This window comes from Squalius cephalus (genome assembly GCF_949319135.1).
Source record: "Squalius cephalus genome assembly, chromosome: 21".
Classification (NCBI taxonomy): domain Eukaryota; kingdom Metazoa; phylum Chordata; class Actinopteri; order Cypriniformes; family Leuciscidae; genus Squalius; species Squalius cephalus.
Genome location: NC_137142.1, coordinates 20,053,356 through 20,075,402, shown reverse-complemented (window position 1 = coordinate 20,075,402; position 22,047 = coordinate 20,053,356). Strand labels below are relative to the sequence as shown.

At 38.0% G+C, this 22,047-nt stretch overlaps 1 protein-coding gene across 1 annotated transcript in view; it reads right to left on the bottom strand.

The window, feature by feature from the left end:
• cdhr1a (cadherin-related family member 1a) overlaps nt 1-22,047 on the bottom strand; it is a 120,588-nt gene that overhangs the window by 88,893 nt on the left and 9,648 nt on the right. Inside the window, exons 3-5 of the mRNA XM_079855733.1 lie at nt 18,190-18,364; nt 8,123-8,292; nt 6,841-6,934 (exon numbers count right to left, since the gene is read on the bottom strand). Coding sequence (XP_079711859.1) covers nt 6,841-6,862 — 22 coding nt within the window. The 5' untranslated portion in view covers nt 6,863-6,934; nt 8,123-8,292; nt 18,190-18,364. The remainder of the gene's footprint in view (nt 1-6,840; nt 6,935-8,122; nt 8,293-18,189; nt 18,365-22,047) is intronic.

The following is a 22,047-nucleotide window of genomic DNA, read 5'->3' as shown; positions in this document are numbered from 1 at the left end:
GAAACCAATAGTTTATCCTCTAGCAGCAGGGCCTGCAGCACGCTCCAAGGGGGGGCATTGTAGCACATTACCAAGACAATGCTGCCATATGGGGAACAGAAGGAACTCCAACTTGCAGCCCACCAAAAGCAAGGCAAACAACCCAGCCTGATATGCAGAGAGTGGTCATTTTGGGTTAGCTGTTTTTAACATAACAACAGAATGAAACAGAGGAGTCATTTTGTTGCCATTAAGACTTATTATCTGGGGGGGTCACAAATTCATAGGCCTCAACAGTATAACTGGCGAATAGGTTAGGGGCCCAGACTGTGTAAATGACAATAGAGCTTTGGTTACATTGGGCTTTAAATCCAATCTTAAATCCTATCTAGAGAAGACACTTCTCTCCTTTTCATCCTCGGCGAAAATAAGCTTAAAAGGTACAAAGAAGAGGAAATGAATACATGTGATATTGTCTGATTTAATGGGACACTTTTCTTCAATTTGCAGCTTAGAAATACCTGCCTTGTACAGTCTTGTCATGATATGGACGGAGTGGAGAAGGAACAGAGCAAATCATGATTATGTTGCTAATGCTGATAATGTAATCATTTTAAGCAGAAAAAAAATAAAACAAAGATTGAATTTAGTTAAACAAGCATAAGTAAATTCTTACATTGTTTAAATTAGTACATTTTTAGCTAACTGTGATTTGCATATATGTACATTTCTGAAATACATAACTTAGTTACCCTCTGATAACAGATCACTCTAAATTGTAATGTGGACTCATGCATTTTTTGTAAAGCTCTTTTGAAATGATGTGTATTGTGAAAAGTGCTATACAAGTAAATGTGAATTGAATTGTTATTATTATTATTATACTCAAAATATGTAATTAATAAAATAACAATTATCAGACGAGTAAAATCTATCTGCTATTAAAAAAGTAGCCTAACTATAAATAAAAAAAAATATTTAGCAAAACAACTACATAAGACAGATAATGATTAGATAATAAAATAACAAATGAAATAATTTATAATCATATATGCATTTTACTATCAGAAAATATAATTAACGATTTTGTCATTTTCAAGCCAAAAAAAAAAAAAAAAAGGTTTATCCATTACAGTTGGGCAGGAGGATAAAAGGAGGTTCAGTCATTAGTTTCCAAGCTGTCAATAATTATTGGTCCATCTGTAAGACAAAAAAAAGGACTCTTCTCATAATCTCCCTCATGATGGTTTGAAAACACTATACACTCCAGGAAAGAACTGCGGAATATATTGATCCTCAAGACAAATGCTCCTTAGAATGTTTACAGTCTAATTTGTTTTAATGATTTCCTTCCCTCCTAAGGATCATCCAGGGTCTAGGGTGCCATACAAAGAATAAGTAAATAAAAGTAATCAGCAAGCAAATAACTAAATGACTTAAAACATTTTGAAATATGAATACATTTTCCATAATATTTGTCAATTTCTCTATGTAATATATCACAAATATATAATAACACATCATTTTGGCTACTGATCAGGCTTTCATTTCATTTCTAGACCAAAAAAAAAAAAAAAAATGTATTAAAGATTTGTGTTTCCTTTCAGGGTGGTGTAAATGGCCAATTCTTGGACTGAAAATCTCTTCACCTGTTTAACATCCCTCCTTCTAATGCACCAACATCTTCAGTTGACAAACAGCTGAGGATTAGCCTGAGTCCATGTTCTTTTTACTAGCAATTCTTACTTTTTTTATCATTGAAAGCAATGAGCCAATCTGCAATTTATGCCAGCCCGAGCACTATGAGTGTATTCAGAACCTGGTCTCACAAAGCCAATCTCCTGCTAAGGAGCAGCGATAATGTAATAATGCCTCACTGATGTGCGGCCAGTAATGGAGCTGAACACCTCGCATTCATCTAACACTACCTGATCATTACTTGAACAGAATAATACATTACTCCTGCAAATAACTCAGAGTCTGCAACTCCATCTCCTAAATGTGCACTTCTTTATTGTGATGGGAGGGGAAAGCTTCTGTCTGTCTGTGTGTGTGTGTGTGTGTGTGTGTGTGTGTGTGTGTGTGTGTGTGTGTGTGTGTGTGTGTGTGTGTGCACTCACTATAGAAGATACAGACTGAAAGAGATAATATGCATTTAGTATTTATTTGCTGTAAAATATATGATATCTCATTAAATCCATGTCTAAAAGCTAACTGCGCAAAGAGCTTTTTCTCATTATTATAATATGTATTTACAATAAACATCCTAACAAGAAGAAATGAAAAAACTTAAGCAAGAAACAAAGACGTGAAAATAATACCAACCCCTTCAAAATTATTTGTACTGTCGAAATGACATATTACATAAAATGAATTCCCATTTTCATTTGGACTACTCATATAAGGGCGTAACTAATAATATAATATAATATAATATAATATAATATAATATAATATAATATAATATAATATAATATAATATAATATAATATAATATACAGAAAAATAGAAAACACTATAATAATTAGCTTTTAATCAGAAAACAAATGTAAGGCCAGAAGGTTGAAAGCTGTTATGCCTGAAATACAAGATGGATTAGCCATTAACTGTATTTCCCACATGACAGGCAAACTAACCTCAAAACAGACAAGCTACCAGCACAAGACATCAGCTGACGAAACTAAAAAACAGAGAGGGTTTATTTAGTCTCTCTATTGCTCTGCATTTAACCCACATCATACAATATCGCAAAGTGCAAACAGTTTTTAATAACCAGAGGGTGTCAGGCTGCATCAGGAGGGCAGTCGACTGCTGCAGCATAACCAAATGTTACTGAGGAAAACAGCATGTCACAGTGCCGTTTGACATGGTGAAATGAGATTAGATGGAATTCATTTCTAAGTGGAGAAAATTACAGGCCTACTCGTGCTCCCTGCACTCTGGCCCACCCCTCCTCGCCCCACAACAGAAGCAGTCAGGCATGAAAGCTGACATGCTCGTGGAATGACCTGACCGCTACTGCCACAACCGTTACTACAGGAGTAAACTGTATTGTTTTAAGCTCTGGGAGATATGGCGGAGGATTGCATGAATGCACTGTTCAGGTATGAATGGGCTAAAAATTGCAATATATTATTTAAATGTTATTTAAATATTCAAATATTATCATACATGGCGTTTTCAATGATGTTCTATTGCAGCTGTTTGACTGGAGCACCATGAATGCGCATTCAGAAAAAAAAATCATGTCAAAATATATCGCTATACAAAAATGCAACAATATTTATTGTGGATAGTGACAGTGTGTTTGTGTATAGTTCACAAAAAATGAATGTTTAGACAGATTTAATTTAGCATCAGATATGGAAAACCCAGAAGGTCACACATTTGAGCTTCCATGTTTATTGATTAAATTGATAAAAATAAAGTTCAGGATTTAGTAAAATACAACATCTAAAACTTGTTAAATGTATGTAGTCAGGGATAGAGTGCAAGAATATGTGTCTAACAAAATTCTGTATTTTTAGCTAAGCAGGATTATGAATATTGCTATTCTGGTGTCACCATTGCCCAGTGCATGGAGGAGAAGGAGCAAGTCCAAGCCTATTCAGTATTGTTAATTATATGTCTTAGGAGTCATAATAAATAAAAAAAAACTAAAAAAAACAACCTTTTTAACTCTATTTTGGCTTAAAAATATTGTGAGAGAATCATATTGTGAAATCAGCATTGTGCATCAAACCAAATCAATAGTCACATGAGTGTATTGTTACACCCCTACAAAATATGCAGTCCAGTATATTTTGTTAATTCACAATTTTTTGGGGGCTATGCTCCGATATTTTAAATCTCCCAAGGAGACCTTGACCTCCTTGGAATTTAAATTCATGTCTCAGTAATGCTCAAGCATTAAAATGACACCTTATGAAAGGGCCCCCGATCTTTCCCGAGCTAAGAAAAAAAGAAGTGTCAGCCTCCCACAGGGAGGGGTCTGCTTGAAGGTGAGAAGGTTAGCAAGTCTTCTTGGCCACACAGATCTTGGCCTTAGAGAGGCTGCCATAATGAATGCTAATTATATAGCCATCTGTGAGGTGGGCTGTGTTATGTAGACACCTGTTCATTAAGACGACAGAAGATTTTGGAAAAACTTTCTCCTTTTTTTTCTTTCCAAAAGAGCTTAAGAGAGAACGATGAATGTCGTGAGCTATTGTGTAGTTAAATGGATTATAAAAATCAATCTTCCGGCTATAAAAAAATACTAAATCCTGACAAAACGTCTGCTTTTGCAACTAGAATAAACATAACAAAACAAGTCTGACTGATGTCCTCATTTAAACGATTCATCCTAAAACAGAACTTGCCTGGACAGCAGGTGATTGATTTTTTTCTGTAATACCTTTACAAGTTTTGGGCCTCATTGGGCTAACCACATTAGGTGGAGGAGTTGAAGAGGAAGCCAATAAAATCCTCATGGATGTTTGCGCACTAGGATTGGAGTCTGTCAATTGACTGCCCCTAAGAGGTGATTTGCCATTACTGAGCCATAGGAAACAAATGAGGCCATTTCCTCTGCCAGCATCCCATCTGAGCTGTCAATACACACTCACACATGGCAAGAAGCTGAGAGAAAACCTTTCCATCCCAGTCAGAGGTGGACTACAGTCGCTTCTCTTCAAAAGAGCAAAAGAATAAACGCTTAATACTGCTTCATGCTCAGTTAGAATTTTCTTTCCAACCAGTATTTCTCTAGATTTCACATAATCGGACTCTGTTTTTATTTAAATCCTTTATTTCAGTCTACAAATGTTGAATAAAAAAAAATGCAGAGAAAAATCCATGCATGCGGCATTTGCATGTTTGCTAAAAAATGTATAATTTGTTTAAAATTTCATTTAGATTTTCATTTTTTTTTATCATATAAAACATGATTTTTATTTTTATATTTCAAAAAGTTAATTCCTTCTTAAGCTGATATTCCTAGCCAAACATATCCTTTACTTATTGGGATAAGGTAGGCGGTATTAAGATGTTAAATCTCTAAATCAGTAGGACATGCACAGCTAAAGTGATAACATCATCTTTAAAACTAAAGTGGTTCAAATCTCGCTCATATCAGCGTTAAAAACATCTCAAATACAGACAGCTCCAACTGGATAGAATGTGTTAAACTAGATGAACTGGAGGCATGAAAAACAAGCATTTAGCTTTAAATCCAGTTGATTTTTAGATGCGTTTATCTGTCTTAATGCCTTCGTCTCAGATTCAAGAGGCTGGAGATGCCTAAATGTCACATAATTCAAGATGTTAGCTTATGACTGCTCAGTTTCAAATTACCCCAGCATGTGATTCAAAACAGAAAACATGCTAAAGCAACCCAATTACAGCACTGATTTATTGATTTTACAGAGTGAGATGAGGTTAAGTTGATGACAGGCTCTTTGACATATCATTGCCGCACTTCAAATTAAGTACCAAAGGACTATATTTCACAGAGATCACGTGTGTGACGATTCCCAATAAGGATACATTTTTAAAAGGGTTTGGAAAACAGCAAATCGACTTAACTCTGACTAAATAACTGCCTCACAAAATACATCACCCGACCTGGTTATGCTGATACGTTGAATTAAATTTGACCTACATGCAAATATCTGACCTTTAATAATAATGCAATGCAGAGAGAGCGACAAATACAACTGGAAAAATAGACCATTCTGTCATACAATCCCACAGCAGATTACAAAAATAGGTTATAACGTCTGCCACCACATGCAAAAAAAAAAAAAAGCCACTGATTCTAACATATGCTCAGGTGAATTGAGTCCTCAGGCTCCAATCTGCCTTTTCCAGATCTCAAAGACAAATTGAAGGGGCCATCTCTCTCATTAAAAAGTCTAAATAACCGCCATATGCATTGCTATTATTAGAGGGGTAACAGAACACTTCCCATTTTCAAAGTTAAATTATCAAGTATAACCTTAATTGGTGAGAAGCGTTGTTTAGTGGATAGCATCAAGAGGACACCGAGAAGATAATTCAACAGATGGCTTAGTCTTATGACTTGTGTTAACACCTTCGATGTTTAATGAAGTGATAATTGCTTTTCTAATATATAATGGGACTACCAGAATACCAGCAGTAATGCAAACAGATTAACGCACTGAAGACAGATAAACACACATGGTATTCAATGTCACTGTTAAGTAGCATGAAAAACAAAACAAGGTGGGGGACACAAAGAGCGGTCACACTGAGAAGCACATAAACAATAAGGCTGAAGTTTCTATTCACTTCCAGCGGCATTCTGGCCTCAAATGCTAGGGAGATTAGACCGAGCACAAGATGACATGAGAGGAGGGGGAAAAAAGAGAGCGAGGGGACTCCTTTATCCTTGTCTGCTAACATCTCAAAGGATCGGGGAAGACATGTTGGACCTCCCCGAGATCATTCAACTCTAAAAGCGAGCTGAAGGAGGATGGCGAATTAAAGTTGCTGAGTTAAAGAGGAAGCTATAAGTTTAGCATGTTAATAGTATGTTTACTTTGAGGGCCTGTCTCAATAACCATTACATTTATGAGGTCTATTCCATGTGATACTTCAGTACAACAAAAATCACAATGCCATATAAAAACCCAAACAAATTATCTGGAACTATAAAAAGTATAAAATACATTGTCGACACCTTAGAATGTAGTATTGTGGAGAATAATTTACGTACTAGATATGTTTATGCCCTCGAATATTTTCAGATCACTGGAATTGCTATAAGCAATATAACTAGGTTGATGAACTTCAACACAGCTAATAAGCTAATAAATAACTGTAAATTGAAAGAGTTTTTATATTAAATTGTTTCCTTACCTCTCGCATTAAGAAACAGCATTTGCCTTTGAATGCCGTTTCAGGAAAAAGAAGAAAAGTCCATTGTTAACGGTCCAGCTCATTCCAACAGATACTGAAAATGCAGATAACATTGAAAGGTAAACAAAAGGTCCTAAGTCATCAACCCAATTTTCTGACTTCACTAGTTACATTTACAAAATTTTCAAATTGATACTTTATTATTCTCAACAACAACAAAAAATGCTACAACTATAAGTCAGCCATCTTGGTGCTACAAGTGTTGACAATAACTGACAAATGATCAGAATACAGAATAGTACAGAATAGTTGTACAAAATCTTTCAAACAGTAGATAAAGAAGTGAAATATAAGGATTTACAGTTCTCAGAGCATTTTATATTCACAATAAAAAACATTATTTAACTTTCTTTAAGAAAATGGTCAATATAAAACAAAATTATTTTAAACATTGATAATCCTTAATATAGGCATTCATGATAAATTGAATGAGACTAAACTGTAATCCACCACAGAACTCTATAGCCTATATGCATCCACATTTTAATTTTAAAATGTATAATAAGACAGGCATACTGTAAATGTACCATTAACATTATTATATAGTAAACTCTAAATAAAGTCTACAAGTTATTTATATTTAACAGAGAGATCCTTTTGTAAAATATACCTCTGTAAAATAGTGATATTCCTATCATTGTCTTTTCTTACGCCAGTAATGCCACCTGTGCAAACTGCGGTTTATTAAATTAAGTGCTTTTTAAGGTCAATATACTTTCCTAATAGCTTGTCACTTTTTATCACCATGGGTTTAGCTGTACCTTGATCCCCCCCCCATTCAGTAATTGTGCTCAACTCTGTCAGAGCTAATAGGCTCACCCTGTAATGTTTTTCAAATTTCAGCGTAGACCGAGCAAGTAATGCTTTGCATGCTTAAAATCCATTTCCAGTAGTAAGTGCAATTTCCGTACAGTTTGTTGCTGTTTAATGAAGTGAAATCTTGTTTGTATTCATCCCCATTTCACAAGAAAAGCCACTGGAGCATAAGTGTCAGAATTAAAACAAATTAAAATTAAGGCTCCCGCTATCTTCAGCCGAACACAACTCCACTATTCAACTGAAACACGGAGCCTTTGCATTAAATGCATTAAGAAAATTTAAAGACCTGCTTTCCACTATTTAAATGCAACCAGTACTTTTATTATTATTCTATTATCGGAACTATTTAAGCAGCTTTAATGATGGAACATGCAAATGGTGTGGAGTAGAGAAAATGGCTAACATTTATTTATCCTGGCTGTTCCCATGTCTTGTTGGTGCCATTAGAACAGCTCGCTGCATCCCATTCGCTCCCATTATCTCAGCTATCAGCGAAGCCCAACCAGATTCAAGCAGGGCCATAAATACTTCCCCTGGACCACATACGGCTTCCACATCATCTCCCAGGCACAGCTTAATGACAGGGAAAAAACACAATGGGTTTTTGCTCTCTTTCCACCCTTCCTTCTCGTGCATTTCATATCGATGGCACAAAACGTGTACAGAGGCAGCAACAAAGTTACATGTAGTTAAAAAGGTACATTAAACCATCATTTCCAAATTCTCTGACATGATTGATGGATGTAATCATGGTGCCCTAATGCACAATTCAGGCATCTATGTTTTACAACACCAGGGTAACAGACCAGAAGGTACATAGGGAATGAAATAGCACTAGAGGAAAAAGAGAGAGAGGGTGTGTGTGTGGGGGGGGGGGGGGGACTGCTGGCATCAACAAAGCAGAGCTGGACATACAGGACACTTTAAATGGTGAATCTAGGAGTGTGAATTTCTTCATTATAGTTAATTAATCTAGGAAAATTATATTTGATGTGTTAAATGTCTTCTAGACAATTAGACATCACAATGAGCCTCATTAAAGCTCACTGGAAGATGGCATTACAAAAGCACTCAGGTATGGCTCCCAAATGGAGGTCAAATAAATGGTCAATGAAAGGGCACTGTTTAAGAGATCATTAATGGGACAGGTCACAGGAAAAATAAAAAAATAAAAAGGTTGTTGTTTGCCAGTGTTGGGAAGTAACCAAATGTAGCCGACACTACTAAACTAACAACACTTTCAGTGATAATTCGGCTGTTTTTAAGAAGCTTATCAAGTTAACCAGGTACATTTTGCTAAAGAGTGATCTCTACTCTTTTTTACTGGGACAGAAGCCAATGTAAATTATTACTGATAAATCCTTGTCTATTGGTGGAAATTACTTGCTAATTATTTTCCTTAATATTTCAGCAATCAATCTTGTTTTCTATCAGCTGTTTCTAGTGATTCAGGAATGGGTCAAATGGTTTCGCAAAAAGGTAAATAGTCTGCGATTCAGTTGGATTCAGTCGCACAGATCACTCTTGCAATGAATCATTTATTTATATGAATCGGGATTGCAAGACAGAAAACAAAAATAGCAAACAAAACGCGCAAATGTCTTCTATCGTTCGTGTGTCAGCGATGAAGCAGCTCTTTATTACAAACGCAGCTTGTGAACGAGCAACACGTTCTGATGCCTACTGTAACGTTAGGTAACGTAAATACTAGGCTATTTATCAATTTATATCCAAAAGAGTAGGGGACATGTGCTCCAGTATTTATGCAATGCTAGAATGGTGCTGATTGATTTCATAATACAATATTTAAACTAATATTACATCAAAATATATTACTCATATAACGTCAATAAATGTTCATTGTGTAGGCTGCTACTTTTACATTTTGGTCAACCGCGCACACTGGTGGCAAGACTCGCAATAATGTTTAACATGCCTTCGCCAACTCCCGCCTCACAATATTTTGATTTAGTTGCTTCCCAGCGGTTAAAAAACAACTGTTGTTTCTAACGTCTGAGCTAACAACGAAGTCCCTTTTGGCTAATAATCAAATGTGCTCACCTCAACGACACACAATTTCTCTCGTAGGTCGTAGCGTTGGAAAGTCCGATTCATTCTAGTGAATCAGTTCAATCTAAAAATCTCTCTCTCTCTCTTTCTCGATCGCTCGCTCTAGCTTTCATACGAAGCGCTGAAAATTCAAATGAATTATAATTTTCTGCGATTCATTCCAGTGAATCGGTTCATCCTAAACGGTCCTCTCTCTCATGTGAAACGCTACACAACATTCTATTGAATCAGTTCATCACAAATGGTTCTCTCTCGTATGTTGCGTTGGAAATGTTCGATTCATTCTAGGTGGTTTATGTAAATGAACAATTAAAAATGATTCGCCAATTCGACTCGCTTTTATACTCAATGTACCATATTTTCGACTCGGTAAAGCAAATTGTTTGTTGAATTTAGATCAAGTTGAATGCTGTCAATCTAAGAGCTACCCTTATGAAAAGAAAATATATTTCCATATAAATTATCAATATGGTTTAACAGTATATTTGAATAACACATTAGGAATTGCCGCTTTTCATATATTGAAAAATATGTGACAATATATTTACTAATAGGGCCTATATCATAATTAATTTATATTCAGTAATACACTTCATAATATATAGATGTAGGCTATATGTAATCAGATATGGTACTGCATGTGTAATATATTGCAGATCTATTTGCTCATGCAGCATATACACACATATATAGAGAAATATATAATGTAATATTTCTTATATTTTTTAATTATTCACATTATAATTGTTTCATATTTTCAAGCTAGTTAATAAAAGCACAAGCACACCAGCATGTATTTAAGTAAAGTATTTAACCAAGAGACTATCACTGTGCAGAGGAGTGCACCGCCATTAGTTTTCAATAGTAAGTATAGTCTATGGTGTTCGGCCAATCGTCGATCCAACCAAAGGCTCTCTTCTGCACAATGGTAACCCACGAAAGCTCAGACATGCATAAACCCTTTTAAATTCCAAAATAATAGAACATTAAACACTAACAGATCTCCCCCTATATTAATATTGAGCAAAACACATTAAATAACACTTAATTTTAACATTTGCTCTCCTTTAACAGTCAGAAGCAAAGCATGCTGGGAACTAGAAATCTGTTGTAAATCATTCCGTGAATGTGTGTATATATATATGTGTGAACATATTCACATTGATATTGCAATATGTCGCAACATTTATGTGCAATATATGTACACAATAAAGGATAAAACTTTGTGAATATTACATGTAATGCTATTTTTGTCTTCATTTATAAATATTTTATATGAATTAATATATACCCATACATGGTCAATGCATATATATAGCACTTCCAAAATATGGAAATGTATTGGAATATATTGCATTATATTTTGCAGTATATTCCCATATATTTTTGTTCCTTAAGGGTACTTCATTCAAAACAGCTTGTTATTGTTTATGTACCAGCAAGAGTACAGTTGATTCATTTATAAATGATATAATTGGATATATTTTATGTATAAAAACATATTACTCCCTTAATAACTTCAAGCTACTTTTTGTTTTTAGCTTGTAGCCTAATGGCTGTAGTTTAACTATTTCAAATTATGATAAGTTTGTAGCTTGGCAAGCTACGGTTTCTAAGCAGCTTCCCCAGCAATTGTGTTTACTAAGTTCACTAAGAAAAACATTTTCTTTGCTATTAATGGATTATGTGAAATCTGTCCAGGAGCTTTAGCAAACACTTAAGCTTGGTAATGATAGGATTTGGGGGATTGGCTAAGATAGATGTCATACAAACACTGGAAACACATTCATTAGATAGGGGTGAAGAAGTAGAGAAGGAGACGTGGATCTTGACCTTTTTGAGGATTATTTGGCCCCTTGTGCACCACAGGGGAAAAGACACGGTAAACACACTGAGGTCGTAGCCCTGCATTAATTTACCTCCCGTGGCGGGCAACACTCGTAGGTATGCTCAAAAACATAAAACAACACAAAACAATCATTGGTGCATCTCATTCGAAGCTTTCCATCAATCCACATTTGTTTTGCCGGCTGATGCACATCATCCTCACACAGGAAAATCATGCACTATGACTCCCGTGTGTCTGAGTGTCACAGGTCTAAAAGATGCTCAATGACAAGTCTGAGCTTGTCACTCAAGCAGCGCTGTGGCACAATGTCATGTGTTTGTTTGGGTAATGCTTGAGAGGCGTATCTAACGCCACCCTCTAAAATGCGCTCAGGTGTTGAGGACTGTACACATTAAGGCCATGAGCCTTCCTCTTCCTCGACCCAAAGACCCTGACACAGAGGACAAAGTGTGTGCCTCATTTCCTGCTCCTAATCAATGTTTACACCCATTGGCGTGGCGACAAGCACGTAGGGGTGCATATAAATCACCAGCTGACGGCGCTGTGCAAAGCATCAAGAGATCTGGCGCTTCTCTTTTCCTCTCTCTCGCCCCTTTTTACTGCTTATCTGTTTCAGTGGTGACTCTCTCTCTCTCTCTCTCTCTCTAATGGGTGCAGTGGAATTACAGCTAATTACGGATGTAAATGGACCCGAAGAGTGACAAAGAGCCTGCTTGTAATTCCACTCTAAATTGTCTCTTACCTCAGCAGAAAATTTATCACAGGAGACAATGTCAACTTTTACAGGGAAGGGCTATTTGCATTTGCGCATTCATTAGCGGGGCATGATCACAGGGCTGGCAGTAATGGCAGGAGAAATGCTGCCCACCCGCTCCCCACCAAGGCACCTGATAGGGGATAATCTGATAAGTTCCCCCTCAACAGTCTGCCCCCGACTCAAAGGGAGCAGGAGGATATTATGGGATGGGCGGAGAGGGATCTGACACAAATGCCTGATGTTCTGACAGCCTCTGAAAGCCAAAGCGAAGCACTGTGTAATCACATTCCATTTTACATGGCAAAAGACCAGTGAGCACAGCGCCACACAAACAGACACCGAAAGGCTGAGCACAGTCATACCCGGATCCGAGATCCATGCGGAAAAAAGACGCTCCCTACCGCGTTTCTAGACGGAGCGCGCGGTGACTGGTGCGACAGGGAACCTTGTTGTGATTTATGTTGCTTTAGATATGACTGCTACTTACGCAGTAGCAAGACATCGATCTGACAAAGCAAAGCAAACAATAAAGAGGGAAGGAAGATGATGTGCTTAGTGAAGTGAAGAAATGGAAAGTGTACCTATAAGAGCTAATTATCTGCACACATAATTCTTCAGGTTAAGACAGGGGGCTTGAATGCAGGCCAGCAGGCTTGGGTTCTGGGAGATGACTGTGTCAAAGGGCAGGAATGAAAGGGGGGAACTGTGGAGACCCCAGCCAAACAGACAAAAATGCATTACGGCACAAACTGTCATCTAAATCACAATATATACACGGCTCTCGAACGTTTTGGGAACCTATGAGGAGATGTGCACCAGCCTATTGTTTTCCAAAGTGACTTTCCTTGCATTCAAGTTATACATTTTATTAGTTCCTGCATTCCCTATGACCAAACCCATTACATTGGCATTGCTAGCATCATGCCAATTGATTGGAAGACAGGTGCGAATTACTGTTACAAAGTTTAATCGTAGGAGGTTTCAATAAGTTAACCTTAATCCCAAATAAACAATCAGTAATAAATTAAAAGAGGCATTGAAATAAGAGAGCTGGCAATAATAAAAGCTGCCGCAGGAACCTACAACTTTTACAGCGCTCTATAACAATCATTGAGTGGGTTCACAACCCACAGTATGAATACAGATAGCCCATTACAACCCAACCTCCAAAGGCAGTGGGAAAAAAACACATTATTTGCTATGATTATATCCTATCTTTTGGATTCATTCCTTGCTATAACTGTTTGGAGGTTTTAATTAGATGTACACTCTGGGCGGTTAGCATTGTGTCGTTAATAACAGCATATAAAAGCAACAGAAGACAACCGCTGACACTTTTAATAGTTGGAGAAACAAGATACAATACGCCAGTGGTGCCAGGAACAGCTCTATACTTCATGAGAGCAAGAATACATCAAAAGCACAGAAATTTGCACAACATAAAGGAGGTTCAAGGTCAATGGAAGACTTCTAGATTCTGTCAGAATGTTCCATAACAGGTGATACACATAATGATATCACCTTACAACCATGAAAGACTGACTTACATTCTTAAACATCCTTCAGCATAATTCTGGTACCATTATTTTTAAATGAATGCTCTAAATCAATTGAATTACAGTATAACTGTTTGAGTGGATGAGGGGGAAGATGTTAGCTAGCTTATTACATGGAATGTTTGCTATTTGTTCGTTCACTATGTTTTTTGCACTTGTATGATTTATGTAACTCATGAATTCATACATTCTGAGAACACTGAATGCCCACATTAACAAGGACTTGCATTCTGGGAAAAGATCCAGTAGAACATTGGCAGCAAGTTTACCGGGACATGTCCTGGCACTACAGTGGAGTGCTAAACAGTGTTTATTTTCTCTACTCACAATTGCACCACGATTTCTATGTTAAAATGTTAAAATGCTCATAGTATATATGACACATTTTAAATTACTTTTTAGTCATTTTAACATTATAAGTACTACCATTTATTCAATGTAAATATGCAATATAAAATATGTCCATTGACTACCATGCAAAATATTTTTTAATGCGTTTCAAAGAAGTATCTTATGCTCACCAAGACTGCATTTTTTGATCAAAAATACAGTAAATACTGTATTTTGAAATTGTATTGTGAAATATTATTACAATTTAAAATAACTGCTTAAAATGTAATGTATTCCTGTGATGGCAAAGCTGTATTTTCAGCATCATTACTCCAGTCTTCAGTGTCACATGATCCTTCAGAAATTCATTCTAATATGCTGATTTTATTCTCAACAAGCATTTCTTTTTATTATCAATGTTAAAAACAGTTGTGGTGCTTAAGATTTTTGTGGAAACCGTGATACAATTTTTTCAGGATTCTTCAGAAAGTTCATATGAACAGCATTTATTTGACAGAAATATTTTATACATTATACATTTAAACATTATAAATGTCTTTATTATCACTTTTGATCAAATTAATGCATCCTTGTTAAATAAATGTATTCACTTCTAAAAAAAAATAAGATTTTGAACAGTATGTCTAAACACAAATTATATATTCACACAGTAGCCTATATATATTCACACATTATAAATAATCTATTTTACAATGTACATTACAAAATGTCAATTTAATTGCTTATACAGTATATATTCACTATTTATTAATGTACATTATAAAATAAAAATCCATGCAAATGCTGATTCAAATGCTTATATATATATATATATATATTTAGCTTATATAAGCATTTATCTATAAATGTTAGAGAAAAGACATCTAAAGACAACTAATTGTGCTATTGTATGTTTCCCAGTCCTGCATCAGGGAGGTTGCATTGGGGCTGATCTGCTCTAGTTAGTCATTAGACAGAAGCAGAGCATTCCACTTCCTCAGCCTTTTGGCAGACATGCAACTGTGCACTTGCTGGCGTTCTGACTCTGCCGCATCTGAAGCTTGGACTCACACAGCTGTACAAACAGCGCACAGCTCCGAGCGGCCATCTTGACTAAAGCGTTTATGGGATGCCAGCAGTCGTAATTACGCTTTGATTTGTAGATGCTCGTTCTGCGCCTTTATCTACCCGTGTCAAGAGTCACTGATAGAGGGGAAGTAGTTTGCCCGGCCCACTCCGTCGGAATTCAAAGTGCTCACTAATTTCAAAGGGCGATTCATCTCCCTCCTCTTTGCATTAATTCATGGGTGCCGCTCGTCGCTGTGCTACAAGAGATGGGTCCGGGTTGGGCGACCGGGATGCCTGCTCTCCGAGCACATGCGGTAATCTCAGGTCTCCTCTGCCTTTCGGTGACCCCGGCTGCCCCGGCAAGTGTCTAGGGCCACTCTCCCCTCACACTTTCATCAGAATCCTATTTCCTCCCCTGTAAGGCGACCCGGGCTGAAACACTACCTCTCATACTACTGATTTTCAGTGCACATGATGGATGAGTCCCACTCCGACTCCCTCAGCCTGTCTATCAGACTCCCGCGATTAAAACGTACAAATGGCCGGTGCCCCCCTTTCCCAGTCACCTCCACTGCCCCTTCATCCCCTTCCCGCATCGCACTCTCTCTCCTCTCCCGCTCTAAAGCCCCAAACACCGCTATTCATCTTGCTGAAAAAAACATCATTTATTTTGTACTTCCCTGATAATTTACTTTTTTCTTTCTTTTCCTTTCTACAGGAATTCTCCATTTCCCTATAAAATGAAAATTCATCTAGAATTACATCTTATGTCATCATTATGTTTATTAAGCGTGGATGATGTATATGAACAGCGCTGGCTTGCCGCTGAGTGCTTAATGATGCATAAGATTAAGCCGAGGCTCTCAGCTGTGCTGTGACTCCCCTCTGGTTCCCATGCTGCAGTAGCATGCTGGGAGAACAAGCTCCAAACGGCCATCAGGTGAATGGAAATAGCACTTTGTGTGTGTGTGTGTGTGTGTGTGTGTGTGTGCGTGTGTGTGTGTGTGTGTGCATGTGTGCCCATCTATCCTGAATTTTTCTTTTCTTTTTTCTTTTTTGCATTTGAGCACATGACAGAAAGAATAAAAGAACAAAAGAGGAAATAAATCGTATTTGGAAATCTCCAACTCGCAGTTTGTCCAGTTGTGTTACATAAAACGATGTTGTCTCGGTTCCACTTTGTCTCCGTGTCCCTCTATCTCTAAACCACCCACATAAGAGAGAAGCTCTTTTCTGTCTCCCCATATCTGGCTCTCGCTCTGTCTTTTTTCGGTCTCTTCATCTTTCTTCTCTCCGTTGCCAGACTAGCGTGCTCCGGCATTCTCTGACAAAAACATTATCCTTCTGCTGCTAAACAATCCAATAAAGCTCTCTACGGGGAAGAACTTAACCTCTTGTCTCGTCTGCTGATGCTTTTCCAACCACGTGACGCCTGCTACAGTAAATTCAAATCATTAGTCTTCTCACCCCCATCAAAAAAAGGGAAAAAACTTCTATTAGTAATGGAGACCTCGTAAGAGACCTTCCTCTGAGAGGACTGCCTTCCCAATTCCCAGTGGAAAAATCCAGCGCAAAAAACTAATTCTACTTTTAATAATCTGTCATGAGGACCAGAGGCAGTCATAAATTATGTGGGGAGCATGTGCGAGAGCGAGCCACAAGAGGGAAATCGGAGGAGGGAGGAAAAAAAAAAAAAAAAAAAAATCAAAGCCCAAGTTTGACAAAGTTTGCTGAAGATAAATAATAACTTACAAACAGGATTAGTTGTAAAGTCACAGGCGAGCGCACAGCCGAGCGCTTCCCATCAGCCCATGCAGAATGAAGAATTTACAGCTACACCTGTCATTAGCTCCCCCCCATCTCATTCCTCTTTCCAATGCAGCCCCCCTTTTTCATATTCATTATCCCTCTGCGTTCTTTTCCTCACGTTCTGTCTTTTATCATTAACCCTTTGTGAGAAGCCCATGATAAAGGTCCCGAGGATGTGTTCGAGAGTCTTGTGGGAGGACAGGGAGAACACACTGAGAAAACGGCCAGGGTAAATAAAGACGAGAAACGTGGCAGACGTTTGCGGAGTTAATCGCTAGCTGAATGAGTTTGCGGGGGTCTTAACGAGTGCCTCCAGTCACCCAGACGCTTGGGCCGATTCATCAATGGGATATCAATGGGAATCATCCACGGGGGATACTTCCGTGATGACTGTGTGCGTATGTCACCGCGTGTTGGGAATAGTCGGGCTACCGGCTGCAGGCTGTGCTCTTTGTCCCTGTGTCAATATCTCGGCAAACTATCGACATGCATCATAATCCTGCCTCTCGATCAAGCGCAGGCTAAAGAACAATCTCCATTAGATGACGGCGCCTGGGTTGGGTGATAAATGCCCCCTGACTGTGGGGAAGGAACTGCGTAAAATAAAGAGGCATGTTCCTACATGTCTTGTCAAAATTGTATTGATTTAATCATCTACAGAACCACACATTCTTGGCTACTGTAGCGTGCAGTAACCTGGGCGCAGTTTGCAGTCGCCGGGCACACAGCGCTCTCCCTCATTGGCTTTGCAGGTGATGAAATACACAAGGAACGGATCTCTAATTTTTTTCCCCTCCGATGTTGGCCCAACAAAAACACTGGCAATCCCATTTCATTTCTATTTAGAGGCTGAGGAAGTCTATATATAACACTCAAGCCTAAGCACCTCGCTGGTGACACATCCAGCGGATGGGGGGGGGGTGGATAAATAACTCTAGTTCTTCATCGCGGAGACAAAGCCGGTGTATTCCCCTGGCCGGAGAGAGGTCTGCCCTGCTTATTTAACAGCAGGTGTTTGGAAAACCGCTCACCTTGGGAAACAACGAGATGCTCTTCTCCCTCAGCTCCCAAGTAAACAATCAATCTAAGGGGTCTGGAAGTCGTGTCCCTCCGTGGGACAAAGTCATTGAAGCAGGAACTTCTTAGTCAGTCGAATTATCGCGCTGTGATCATCCCCCCACAAGAGTCAGACTGCTAGAACTTGCTCTGTTGGGGAACACAAACAAAAACATGTTCTTGATCAGAGCTAAAATACCCAACATTCAAATCCTATTGTAGGTTATCTTATCTTAACTATATAAATATGCACAAGACATCTTAAATTACAACAACAAAAACAATAATGAAGCTGTTGTAATAAAATGAGATCCTAATTTTTCTTTGCGCTCAGAGTAGATGAGACTACGCATTCGGAAAAGCTAATCTTATTCATAGCGTCATCTAAAAATCCTCCATAAAAGTTTTTATGAAACAGTTCACTACTCATAATATAAAACAAAACAGGTAAAATGACCTAGATGGAAATGAGATTACTGATTCCTACTGAAACACATGGCTCAGAAAGTCAAGTCCTCAATTTTCATCCTTTCTTCAATTCCAGCAAAGGAACTCAATCATATTGGGACAGTAATACAAGCCAAGGACAGCTCACTCATTCTCAATCCTGTCCTGGTTAGAGGAACGCTTGCAGAGCACTAAAACACTGTGTCTTTAATTCAAATGGGAGAAGGCAGAGGCCAGCTAGATTCACCATGATGTCTGTGGTCTGATAGATCACCTTCCTCAGTAAGGACAAAGAGAATGAAGATGACTGTGCTGCCAGCCACAATACAGATGAGACCAACACCTCTGAGTAAGTGGAACACTAGCTGTCTGACTGTCCATTTGTTAAACCTCAGACAACAAAGACAGAGCGGCTAGAGCATTGCTTACATGGTGACACAATCATTGGCGACAAAAAAAACTGCGCTTAGATTCAGTTTCAAATTTAAGGAGAGAAATATTTTTAGTTGTGGCAGATTCTTATTTTATTTGTCTCTTTCATAGCCCAGGAGACTTAACAGTTAAGTACAGCATCAGCTTTGTCTCAGATGTTTTTCTAGAAGAAAAATAAATAAAACAGATCTAATAATGAATGAGGATAGCATAGCTCAGACGATTCAGTTTTGGAAGAATTAGATTGCAATATCAGACTTTAATTTAAAGACTTTGAGCAGAAAGGACGTTGTTGAGATCTCTTCTGCATAACATGTGAGAATATTTCTGGGGTTTCTTATATAGAAATGTAATACACAAAAGTGTACATTTGCTATCCATGCAGTAGCCTATATACATTAGTGGCCTAAAGTGATATCTGGAGGGGACAAAATATGAGGAATTTTTTTCGTTTTTAATATGAGGGAAGAAAAAAGGTATTTTTAAAAAAGGAATTAATAAATACAAAATTTGTTGTCAAAAATCCTATACAGCTACAGATTTTATTTTACTATGCAAAAAAGACAAAATCTCACCGGAAAAAGCATTGACTACAACACAATCAGGGTTATCAGTTAAATATTTCATTAGTTCTCTCGTGTTGTCTCTAATGTGTTGTTCATAACGTCTGCAAAATTTGGCATATTTGATTGTTATCACAAGTAAAACAATTGACTCCAAGCACTATGTAATATGCTCACAAAACCTTTAACAATTTTTTTAAATAATATTTGAATAGGGTGAAGATGTTAGTTTTCCTATAGGCCGAATACATTATGTCCGTTAATTATTGTACAATTTATTAAATTATTATATTCATTTGAATACATATTTATATACATTTTACTTTCAGTGTTTCTAAATAGACAATATACAGTGTCTATTTATTTACAGTGTCATATTTTAAAAGACCTTAAAATATAAAAAAACTTTATGCAAAATTGGAAGGATATCACCTTTAAGTTCTGCCAAGTTTCTTTATCCAGGCACAGCAAAACGAGATGTAGCAGAGTAGGGTGGGGGTGAGCTTTCACTCTGTGTGTGAACAGTAGTCATATATTACAGTGCTGCTGGATCAGCCAGGGCAGTAACTCATTCTGTTCCTGCTGCCTGTTCCGTCCTACCTTACTGCCAAGGAGTCACTTCAGAAGGTCATCCCTTTCATCAAGTATTCTATTTGCATCCAAAATTGTATGTACATGAAAAATGTGCCGGAGTGTTTGCCGAGGCCCAGAGAGGTAGATGAAATTTCTGTAGCCTGATGCACGCTAACCTTTGCAGATGGCACCGCTATTGCTGAAAAATGGATTGCTTAATAAAGCATATCATCCGACATATTTGCTGCTTGGCTGACCAAATAGAGGTTGTTTTTTGCACAAATTTCTTTGTCAAATTTGTCAATGTTCATGTCATTTTTGTTTTAGGTCATGGAATGCGGCGGAAATTCCAAGCGTGTCACGCAGGACCAATTTGTAGCCGCTTCTGGGGATGAACCGATATTTTCCACAAGGTTTATTCCATAATAAGACAAAGCTGGGTCCTGGCTCGACGAGAATTTCTTTATGTATTTCTGATTATTGCCTGGCCAGCGGTGGGCAGGGCGGACTGTGATAAAAACCAGCCAAGCTGATTAATAGGAACATCATAAGAATATTACCGATAGCACCTCATCTTATATCTGTGTGTAATTTAGTCTGTCTATCTGGACATGCCCATGTAATTATGAGCAGAGGCTCGAGCAAGGTGGAACGTGCTAAGGCACAGAGACAGACTTAAGGAAGTATCTTAATTTCGAACCTAGAGAAAGCCATCGTTGAACGTCGTATTCAAAGTACACCATAAAAGTGAAACTCAAGTGATGAATGGCCCATGCCAGCGTGTGCCGCTTTCATACTTTCGCCTGCACTAAAGTGTACGCTACTTTGAGACATCTGATACAGAGGAAGCTCCCCAGACTCTGTTTGTGAATGTCTTTCATCAAACTTGCATATGAGAGCAGCCACGTGCTACATAGGCTCTTAGCCACACGCTTTGCCTCCTCTGATGGTCCGGCCAACCAATCCATCTTCCTGAGTGCTCCCACAGATGAGAAGTGGGCACTAGGCGCTTTCGTCGCTGAGCTACAGCAGGAGATGAATTGGAGTGCCATAGCCCACCTCCAGACTGTCCCAGTATAGCAATCTGGACCCCAGCACTGTGCAGTGAGGGACGGTCTTATCCTCCCATCCACCCAGAGAGGAGGCAGACTCACCCAGCCCCAGGAGGCCCAGGAAGCACGGAGGCGGCCAGAACACTGCCTGCTGGGGCCTTCCACCCATTCACGCAGGCAGACCATGGGAGGTGAAGCGGACACGTGGATCTCGAGGCTACTGCAAGATGCTTTGATTGTTGTCCTGCTGACGATATCCGACTATGTACTAAAGTGAAAGACGACAGAATTTGCATCAACAACATTGATCAGAAAGTCAAAGCAACTCATCTGTTGCCCCACTGTGAACTTCAAAAAAATGTTTAAAAAGTGTGTGGCACAGACTGTAGAGCCCGACAGAATTAAAATCTATAGGAAAAAACTAATTATTAATAACTATATAAAATATATAGAGTTCGATATAATTCTAAATAATATAAGTAATATAATATAAACCCTTTAAAGCCTGACAATTGTAATAATACTTTTTTTTCTCCATGTTTGATGCCCGATATAGTCTGGTATAGTGAGAGTATTGTGCTCACACTTGAGGAGGAAAAAAACATCTCAATTTGAGGGCCAATAATTGAGAAATAATAAGCAAATTGTTGCAGTTGCTGATATTTATATAGTCAAAAAGTAAGAAGAAATTGTAATGCTAATCAATGAGATTTTGTAGACTACTTATATAAAATGCATAAATATCAGTTTTAACTATATCTCCCAA